The 11212-nt window shown below is 37.0% G+C and overlaps 1 protein-coding gene across 1 annotated transcript; it reads right to left on the bottom strand.

Annotated features, from left to right (window-relative positions):
• Positions 1-378: 378 nt before the first annotated feature.
• CD69 (CD69 molecule) lies at positions 379-8439 on the bottom strand. The gene is made up of 5 exons (XM_006192144.3): positions 8175-8439; positions 4342-4464; positions 3072-3271; positions 2606-2709; positions 379-1517 (listed from the first exon to the last, which is right to left on the bottom strand). The coding sequence occupies exons 1-5, from the start codon at positions 8347-8349 to the stop codon at positions 1409-1411; spliced, it is 711 nt and encodes a 236-aa protein (XP_006192206.2). The 5' UTR covers positions 8350-8439; the 3' UTR covers positions 379-1408.
• Between the last annotated feature and the right edge of the window lie 2773 nt (positions 8440-11212).

Genomic DNA, 11212 nt, shown 5'->3' with positions numbered 1-11212 from the left:
TGAGAGAGAGGACCAGCTTATAAATAAATCCTTGCAAAGTGAATTTAGGTGTCTCCTAATTTCTCTGTATTCCTTCAGGGTGACAAGCAATTTAAAAAAGGAAGAAAATAATAGAGTCAAAAAGTTTCAAATGACATATAAAGTCCTCTCAAGTCAGTTAAAATATTTACTGAGCAAGTGCTGTATGCAGAAAAATGGAAAGAGCGCTTTGAAAACACACATCTGAAAACAACTTAAAAGGTCCAAACCTTGTTATAATGTTCAAGTTTTACTACAGACACAGTTTTTTAAAAAAAGTTACAACCTTCTGTTTCCTGCATTTCAGTATGAGCTATAATTTTTAGTGTATTTAAAGGAATGAACACTTCTTAGAAACCCTTTTGTTGATTCTACTTTTATTTTAACATACATAAAAACAGCTTATAATTTGCACTGAATACAAAAGACAAACAAATAAACGCACTTTATTGCACTTAGAAAATACTTCAAATGAAGTATTGCACGTGGTGGAATTGACCAGGAAAGGCACACACTGATGATCGGAGAGGACGAATATTATCCCAGGTTTGAACAATACAGACTTTTCCCTGATTAGGGTTTACCACACCACATATTGCACATTTTCCAACACGCTTTATCTGCTTTACAAATATTCCTCATATTCTTTGCTTTTGTCTTTATCTCTGTAAAACACTGTGTATAAGGCAATGCATTGTGTACCGTTGAAAAAGACAAGTCTACGTTGAAGAAGTAAAAAAAAACAAACAAACCATAAATACACGATCATCCCATTCTTTTGGGGTGAGAAGTGACAAAATAACTTGACAAACTTCTTAACAAAGAAAGAAATATTACAAAGCTTAGTTTCATAAGCATTCGCCCACTTACAAATGTTCTCTAAGTTAAAAAAAATACGTTTAGACTAAACATCTGTGTTGCCAGTTAGACCTTCTCTGTTTACATCAGTTTTGAGTACCACCTGCTACCTCCTTCATACAGTGCATGTGAATGAAGGGTGCTCACTGTTCGTAGTCATTCAACAATAAATAATAACTCTAAAACCTAGTTATTTTATTACTTCTGAATTAGAAAATATATAAAGTGCATTCCAAAGCTTGGAAGTGGTTTTTCTCGTTCTTGGACAAAATTATCAGTCACCCCATGACATTGTCAGCTGATGGCAGGAGGATTCCACGATGCGGGTACTACTGGAGTTTTGCCTCCCTTTTTCCCCACATTCTTGTTTGGAAGAAGGTTTCCAAAATAACACAAAGTTGTTTCTTTTTTTTCTTTTTTTTTTTTTTCACAAAGTCTTTCTGGAAAACATCTCATCGTAGAGCAGCATTCACTGATACAAGTTTCCTTGAGTTCCTCGCTGGAATCATCTACAAGCAAATGCGAGCCCTCTTCATTTGGCGGGCTTGCTGCAAATCCAGTGTAGATTCTTCTTGCACGCGGCGCTGCCGACCTCTGTGCTGTTCAGAAATGCACAGTCCTCCGAGCCCGTCAGGTTGAACCTGTCAAACAGTATGGAAACTAGAATGATTTTCAGTTCGTTTCCGTTCAGTTATACAAGAATAAACTTTGTGGTGGTGGTGGGGGTGGCTTCTGCTTTTTTTTTTCTCAGTCAGAATGCATGAGGCAAGCGTACCAGTTAAATGATCATAGACAGTCTGTAGAGACAGCAGACAAGGACTGAAACAGTAGCACATAGGGAACAGATAGAAAGTTAGGAGTTAAGAGCTCCATTCATTTGGGTGATGCGTCACTGGAGGATTCACTCTTGGTTATTTCTGATTTTCCAAAACTTTCGAGAAACAGTTTCCAGAAGGTATACACGTTCAACAATCACGCATACTAGTGCCTCCAATTTTAGGGGGTTAATAACCCCTGAAGCCCATCTGTGGGTGAGGTACCATTGGACACATATTAAGAATTCTTTTTCTAAAGATTTAAACTAATTGTCTGTATCACTGATTATCATAAAACATTTTGATAGCTAGAAATTTATTCAAGTTTGAGTTTTCAGGTGACAAACATTAACACTAAATTTAAATTCTTCTAAGTCTATAATGTAGTTTAATCATATGTAATAAAAATAAACTCAGTATCTTTAATTCTGGGGTAAATTTTCTCTCAGCTCCACAGAAGCTTCTAATTAGGTATTGAAAATATTGTTCTTTATCCCTGTGGAGATGAGAACTGGGAAAGAGGAAAAAGGGCTTAACCACCCCAAACTAGCTTATCAATGAAATATGCATATGATATTGGAAATGTTGGATTTTTTCACATCATCATAATTATTCCTGGAACATTTCTAACTGAGTGTTATTACTCACACTAGAATTTGCTGAGATCAGATTACTAGGATTTACTGTATGAATTCCAAGTAGATAAAAAGAAAAAAAACAAGACAATATTAAAGCCTTTCTTTAAAGAATTCCATGGAGCATAATATACAAGGGAGATTTTATAAATTCTGCTTTATAAAGAGCACAACCTTCGTAGAGAACTGTGCTTTGAAAGGAAAAAAAAGAAAAAAAAGGAAAGTGGTTCCCCTAAACTGCCAGCCTGGAGAGGATAAAAAGATTATCTTGAAACTCACCAGTTGTTAAATTCTTTGCCATTTGACCATTTCCATGTCTGGCCAGCTTCATTTTTCAGCCCAATCCAGTGTTCTGCTCTACCCACGTGTTGTTTCAAAAAGATCTTGAAGAAAGCACAGAGGAAGTCTACGTTACATCACTGCTCCTCGTGAGTATGTAAAAAATCCTGTTTCTCAAAAGCTGCAATCGAGGCATGAGCACTAAGCCCATCATTTGTCAGTTCTCTGTAGGATAGCTCATTGGGATTTCTCGCCTTTGAAGCGAAACAGTCAAATCACATTTAAAGACTAAGGTGAAGTCTCATTTTGACCTCTGACTGATCATGTGGCTTTCTGTGACTAAACTTTTCTATGTGGGAGACAGGTACAATGTCTTCACTTAGAAGGAAACAGAAGGAAGCCACAGATTAGCCAGATAAAATAGAAGAGCAGTATCTTATGGAATTGTTTTTGAATACTGTCTTACCATGTCCTCTTCAGAGTCAATGAGAGCAAGTGTAGCACTGTGTTTGGAGCAGAATTCTTGGGCCAAGGTCCAGTTCCTTGTTTTCTTGGAAATAAGATAGTATTTCCTCTGGTACTGGATCCAGTCATCTGAGCATGAGGAAACATGGCTGTTTGATGGCACTGGGGACATATATTGGCCTGGACAATTGTACTGGCCCACTGTGAACAGGAAAACGGTTTGTTTTAGTAACACAAGAAACCGAATACCCAACGTGTATGAAACCAGTTCAGGGATGCTCTGCTGTGCTAGGTGATACAGTAAAGGATAAAAGGAAAGAAGACGAATTCTTTTTTCATTTTTAATTGAAGTATAGCTGAGTTACACTGTTATGTGTATTTCAGGTGTACAGCATAGTGGTTCAAAATTCATACAGGTTATAGTCTATTTAAAATTATTATTAAAAAGGAGGTGAATTCTGGGAAGAGTAAGAAGAGGGTAGTTTCTCACCTTATCTGATCTCTCATTGTGCCTAATCATCATTGTACAGGGTATGAGAAATAAGAGGGAGTCACTGTGATCAGAGAGTGGTTGGAAAATTGAAAAATCTTGAAAACAGTCTTTAGGCTAGAAAGGGCAAAGTACATTGTAAATTCCAAGTACAGTTTTGCATCTGAATGCAGAGGTGGGAGACTTTGAAGATGTGGTAGATATAACCCTATTCTGGGAGGTGGAGGTGAGACTACTTTGAAGAGAAGTAATTCAGAAGACAGAACAATCTGTGGCTTGGGGATGTTCCTACAATTGTATAAATTCATGTTTGTACAAGACACAGATGTATCTTGGCATAGCTGTATGTTTCAAATACCATATTGCAACTGACTGTCTGGGAGCTTCTAGACATATTCTTAATTATCCATACCTACTCTTCTGTGCTTTTTGAGATAAGAGACTGGCCAATTCCTGACTAATCTATGGCTTTGGTGTTATTTTTCTATCCGCCCACATTTTGTCCGTGTAAATGTTCATTTATTTAGAATCTAAATCAGCCCTTTTTGTTTTAGATTTAAACATCTGCTCAAATGTAATTTTCTCCCAGAGTAATGTATAAATTGTAGACATTTTAAATCCTTATAAAGAAGCTCTAGAAAACTCAAATAAAGTATTGCATTAATTATCCAAAGAATGTGGAATCACATTTAGTATGGACGAGGAAAGTGGCCATGTACAATATGTGAGATGATCCTATATTAATCAGAGTTTGTGATGAATTCACAAAGTGCAGACCTACCTGATAAAGCAACAAGAGCTATGACTAAAACGGTGATGAAGACCACGTTCAGGACGGCACACGGGATAGGGACGTGAATGGACCCTTCGTGATGAGTTGCAAAATGAGGCCTGGGGGCATCACCTGAAGAGAGAAAGTGGATGATAAGTTCAGACAGGCTATAGAGGGAAGGTAGAGACATTTGGTTTTCCTTTGAGGCATTTAAAATTAAAAAAAAAAAAAAAAAAAGCTATGTGTCTCCCCATCTTCTTATACAAAAGTTATGTTAATTTCCCTCAAATTTTGAGTGAATTTGGATAATTTGGCTAGAAATGAAGTAATCCAGTCATAATAATAAGATTGTAAGATAGTTCCCCAATATATGTACTTAGTAGCTATGAAAATTCTAAACATGTCATAATTTTATTGTTTTAATCATAATAAGAACATTGAGAAAATATCTGATTACTCTAGATGACATATAAAAAGAACATCTTAAGTATAGTCTCTTCTCTGTAGTTGCTGTTTAAGGCAGGTGGTATAAATGGGTATAAATATGGGTAATGTAGTGAAAAATGTTGAATGGTTATAAAAACATACACAATTGGCATGACTAAAAATAAAAAGATAGATTGATAGTACTTATTCTTGAAGTTAGTGCGGATGTGAAGCAATTGAAATTTCCATATGTTACTGAATGGGAGAGTAAAATGGAAAAAAATATTTGGAAAACTGTTTTGTACAGAATTAGACATTGCACCTACTCTCTGACCCAGCAATTCTGCTCCTGTGTATTTTCTCAATAAAATAAAAATACATCTTCAAATTGTTTTATACAAGAATGTTTATAGAAGCTTTATTCTTAATAGCCAAATTCTAGAAATAACCCAAATATTCATCAACAGGAAAATGGATAAACAAATTATGGTATATCCATACAAGGAAATTCTACTCAGCAATTTAAAAAATGGAAAAACTGATACATGCAACAAAACACATGAATCTCAAAAAAAAAAAAGTTGAGTGAAAAAAATCCAGCCATAATTATGTACTGTATTTTCATTTATATGACAGTCAAGAATAGCTGAATTAAGCTATGATGACAGAAATCAGAAACTTGATTGCTATTTTGTGCTTTTATTAGTTTTATCTGAAAACTAATTTAGTTGGAAAGGAACACAGGGAAACTTTCTAGAGTGACAGAAAGTGTCAAATATTGATTGGAGTTGTAGTTATAACTCATTAAACTGTACACTTAAGATCTGTGCATTCATTGTATGTAAACTAGACCTTAATAAAAAAAAATCTGTAAGTGAAAAGTAAAATGTTTGAATTTTCCAAGAGAAGTTAAAATAATAGAGGAAATATAACAGTAAATTATAGACCAAATATTGGGTGGAAATCAGTTTCTTAGTTTACCCTTTGTATAATCCTAAAACAAAGTAAAACTTTTATTTCACCAGTAAGAAATATTTTTGTGGAAGGATTTAGAATATGAATATGAAGTGAATGATGCTTCTTAGTTACCAAAACAACAATAACAACAATGCTAGAATACAAATGAATAATTGAGAGAAGAGAGAGCGAGATTTTGTGACTCAGAGTTTGGATTTGAATCTTGCTAGGATGAACCATCAGAATTTTAAAAATTTGGCCTCACAAGAAATATACAGTTCTCTAGTCTGTTCTCAAAAACTGAAATGTAAAATGGTTACTTGAATGGTATGAAAACTTACCACAAAAATAGTCTCCATATGCAAAAGTATCCTGTTTTTCAGTGTGGATGACTTTCGTAATTTAAAAGGTGGTCTATATAGGACATGACTTGAAATTCATGTATTTTTTTTTCCCTTATAACATTGCTCTAAAGTTGAACTAGGCAAAGAGATGTTGCTCTCTTTCGTAGTAATTTATATGTACTGGATGTCAACATCAACTTTTGCTTCTTCTAAGGATTGCCTTTCCCAGCATAGATCTTCTGGGGAAGATTCAGATTTTGCAAGAGAAGACTAGACTTCACTCCTATCTAGCTCTATGTCTGTCAGCTTCTTAAAGTGAACCTTCCCGTTTTCTACCGGCATACAGCTGTCACCGGAAGCAGCCCTGGGTAGCGAGGGCAGCAAGTTCAGAACTCTCTGTCTAGTTTCACTTCTCACCACGTGAGACCCAATCATGCCGCTTAAATTCAATGCAGCAACAGCTCTGGCTCCTTTGGAAGAACCAGTGCATCCAAGTAACTCATGGACTCCAGAGCCCAGCTCAGACTATTGGCTCATCCAGTGGGTAAGCTGTGGAGCTGATTCTCACACTGTAGTTTGTACCCATTAGTGAGGGCTATTGTTACTCGCAGTTTGATTTATCACCCAGGTGACAAAACACTCCCTTAAGAGCATGCTTCCATTCTGATCACCAGCCCTGTCCACTAATGGAGAAAAGAATAGAAATCCACTAACATGTGTTGAATGACCCAAGGGTGAAGCTCAATGTTTGTTCATCCTAATGGGGCCAGTGCAAGAGTGGCATAGATTAAACCTTCATAAATTAAATATCCAACAGATTTGGGATGATCTCAGGGAAAGTTAAGAATTTCTAAATTAGCTCCTTCTTTCCACTGTGCTAGGTTTTGAGCAGGCTTATTACTGTATAATTTTTTCTTTTGAGCATCTCAGCTGAGCCATAAAGTTATGGTTATCTGGTTACCAAAATTTTGTATGGCTTGCACTTGTTAACCACACTTGATTTTGTGTTTTTAAGTAAAAGATGAGTTCATCAGCATTAACTGATGATTTTCTAAAGCAAACCACTCTCGTAGACACGTACTCAGAAAACAGTCCCTTCCTCTAGATTGCTCTGGCTCTGCTGTTCACAACACATTCCTTTGTTACCGGATAGTTTTGCTTACAAGTGAACTCTAATTTGGACATGCTAGTGTTTGGGGAACCTCCTTCATTAGAAAAGAAGAGAGAGATCAATGAAAAAAGTCATGAACGCCTCACAGAAACATGTTATCGGAAAACAACGGGAAAATTCTGGTAGCAGGAAATAGAACGGTCTATGGACAGAATAGACAAATAGAAAAGAGGAAAAGGTAGAAAGCAGAGATGGTCATATTTCCATGAAAAATAAAATTAAGGAAGAAAATTGCCTGGTTCATGTAGAATTTGAAGCCAGTTATTAGAAGGGTAAAAAAGAAGAAGGAAATGGAGGAAATGAGTCCCATAAAGAGTATAGAAGAAGCAGATTGCAGTTCCAAGAATTTTTTCATGACAGTGTCCTAATAAATTATCATCAGACACTGTTAATAGTCAGATGCCTATGTGGCTATTCTGTCAAAGATTGGCAACCTTTGTTTCCAGCAACTGGAGGATGCTGTCATGAGAACGCGGGACTAGGCACACCAGAAGCACACAAAGGGTACAAGGTAAAGGCAATCAAGAATGCAATTGTTTATGTGGAAAATGGAATTTTCCAGAAAGAGAGGCAGTGCTTCCTAGAGGATGTCTAGATGGATACAGAAAAATGATGGACATGCCCCAGGTTAGGGCAGGGAGTTTCCTAGTTAAATCAGAAACATTGAGAGGATATAAACTAAAACAGAGAAACAAATCTTTAAAAGTCTTCAGATATTCACCCTGTGGTTTCCGCTCAAGTCTCAGGTATTCCATCTCCTCGTAGGTAAAGAAATATTTACCTTTTCCCATTTTTCTCCTTTACCCCGACTAAAATAGAATGTAACCAAGTTCTTCAAAAACCAAGCTTCATTTCCCCCCTAACTACTGTCATACATCATAGATAGAGAGTCAGCTATTTAGATGTAGGTATTACCAGCATATAAAGAATGAGACCTGACTTACTTTGTCGTTCTTTATCCAGATGCAAGGAGCTGGTCTCCGTTATGGAACAGTCTTCAGAAGTCATCTTTATCCTTGTCTCAGTCGACCCCTTGGTTACTTCCAGGTCAAGCCAATCTGCAGTGAAGGTCTTTGCCGGAGCACTTGCTTGGTCTGAGTCTTTGGGGTGTCTCAGCATTTATATTCAGTTACGTTGTCTCCGCCCCCTTCCTCTCGCCTCCTAGTCACTCAGCTACTCCAGTTCTCTTTAATTTATGCTCCAGTGGTCCAGGCAGTTTACAGTGTGTTGTTGTGATGAGCTACGGGTTTCCCCTGCTGTCTGAAATGTGCTTTCTCACAACTGTAGGTGCAGCCTGGAGAGGCAGGTGGGGTTTTCCCGGAATCTGAGATATCCTTTCTTAAATTTGTAGAAAACAAATAGTTTAGGAAACAGAATATCTAAGTAAAGAATTAAAAGTTAGGGATTCCTATTTTTGAGATGGAAACAATTTGGGGAGTAATAGTACCCTGGAATCTCATTCATTCATGTACTCATACATCTGACAAATGACGTTTATTGAACATCTACTATGAACTTGATACTGTCTGGGGTTAGATTTATTGTTGAAGAAGAAATTTAAGGGCTCTACTCTCATGAATTGCTCTCCAGGCTGGAAAAGTTTTACTTAGCAAGCTACAAATCGGCTTTCAGAAATATGTCATTCACTTCTTCCCTGGGGACTAGTCTTTTTTTTAAGGTATCATTTAGTAAGTAGTTGCTTTACCGCAGGAAATAGAAACCTTGTGGCTGGAACTTCCTTTTTATGCTCAAAAACTGTTTATCTTAAATTATCTGTTTCATTTATCTCCTGCTAATATTCTTGTCATACTTTACTGTCATTTAGACTGCCTTTTTCCCCCTCAGTAATATTGTATTCTTCTATTTTTCTCCTATCTGCTAGATTATTCTTTTCAAATATCTCTGACACTTTCAACATTTGGATATGATTACTATAAAAATATATATCGTTCCAGTATCAGTGTCATACAGATACGTTATTACGGTCAACACAAAATGAATGCAGAATGTCTGTGTATTGTAATTTAAGGAGGAGGGGATCAAAATACCACTCCGGTTAATAATCTTAGTGCCCTAGATTTTATCATTAATATCACTTTAGAGTGCAGATATCCTGTCTTCAGAATGAAGTCTTTGTGAAAATATTATGGTTAAGTGGGTGGGAAATTATCGTCTACTATAGGCCAGTTAGACCATCATATTTATTTGTTTACCTAAGATAAGAAGAGATACATGTTGGTCCTAACCCTGTCTCTGCTTCCACTCTGTTTTTCAGTCAATTCCTGGTATGTGTTCCCACATAGCTGCTACGGGGGTTGTTTTATAATTAAATGATATCATTTTGGTGAGACGTCCCATTCTTCCATTCACCTACTCTAAAAGTCTCCTAATCAAAACTGCCTTACAATCCAAAGACCTTCTCACATGTTTGAGAAGGCTTTATCCACGAGCAGACCCCTGGGTACCTCTCCTGCCATTTCCCCTATGGCAGCCACTGCCCTCCCCAACAGCAGCTTCTTTGCTGTTTCACAAAAATGCCAAGCAGACTCCCGCTGCAGGCTCATGCATTTTCTCTAAAAGTTTCTTACTCCCTCTACCTGCATATCTTGCTCTCCCTTTAAATCAATTCACTTGCTGTTCAGCTGTCATCTACCCAGCGAGGTCTCCTCTTGCCTTCTATAAATAAGATAGAACCTCACTCTCTATGCCTCCACATGCCTTACCTTTCTCTACATCACTTGTCAAGCAAGATCTGATATTACATTACTGTTGATCATCTGCTTTCCATGCTGGATCGTAAGCTCTTTGGGGTCAAGGACTTCTTCCGACTTGTCTCTGTGTCTCGAACATCTGACATAGTAACTGGAACCTAGTATGTACCGGGTACATACTTGTTGAATGAGCAATTACATAAATATGAGTTAAAGGGTATGTACAAAAAACATAGACGTTCCAGAATATAGAGTGCTACTCAGGGAGGTGAGCGGGATTGTAGGGTTGAGAAATACAGGACTTTAGACTGCCTCTGGGCAGCAAGTGCACATTGGATACTGCTGATGAATGACGAAGGGGGAGTTAAGTTTGGTACTTAAGGGAATCACTGCTGTTTTTGTCAATTTCTTTGGGTTAAAGCAACTTAGAACTTTTAAATGTTTATCTTCCTAAAATTGGGAATCTGGGTTAATGCCCACATTCTGACACTAATTACACACACCATGTTGTGAAGAATGCACAAGATAATGTCACCATTCTAAATCTGGACGAATGAACTCTTCCAAGTCTGCAGGGAATAGAGAAAGAAAATATCCTTACACACACTGGTAATTCTTACCTGTTAATCACACACTGATAACGCTATGTGTCTTTTCCACAGCAAAGTGGGGCTTTTCAACAGCTTATTGGAATAACACAGAAATCATCGTCCACTTATACCATTTTCCAATGTATGTTTGCCCCTCTGATGATTCCCATATAAATGAGAAACTATTTTCTTAGCTGGACACCAACTACTTTTGAAGTTTGAATATTTCAGAACAGTTAGGCAGGTTAACGATATGAAAATAGTGTAGGTTTTACAGACATAATGTTCCCTCTTACTCCTCATGGGCCATCTGCGCTGACCTTCACTCTGATCCTTGAAAGACCTAAACTTGTTTTCATTTTATCAAATGTGCTCTTGCTCTTGTTCCCTCTGTTCTCAGATTCTTCAGGGCTAACTTTCTTCTCATTTCCATTCACCTTTCATGTCACCAGCTCAATAAAACCTTCTGTGACTACCTACACAAACTACCTCCCATAGTTTCAATTTATTACCTCAGTCTTTTAGTTTATAGATCATTCATCATCTGGGACTTTGCAGTTCATTTTTATACAAAATACATGGTTATGAAATTATTATTTATTTCCCTTACTGGGAAGTAAGGTCTTTAAGAGCAGGAACATGGCCATCTTATCAACAGTGTATCTCTAGTACCTATGGCAG

Source organism: Camelus ferus, chromosome 34 (assembly GCF_009834535.1).
Source record: "Camelus ferus isolate YT-003-E chromosome 34, BCGSAC_Cfer_1.0, whole genome shotgun sequence".
Taxonomy (NCBI): domain Eukaryota; kingdom Metazoa; phylum Chordata; class Mammalia; order Artiodactyla; family Camelidae; genus Camelus; species Camelus ferus.
The sequence above is the reverse complement of the archived record's forward strand: the minus strand, read 5'-3'. Positions and strand labels throughout refer to the sequence as shown.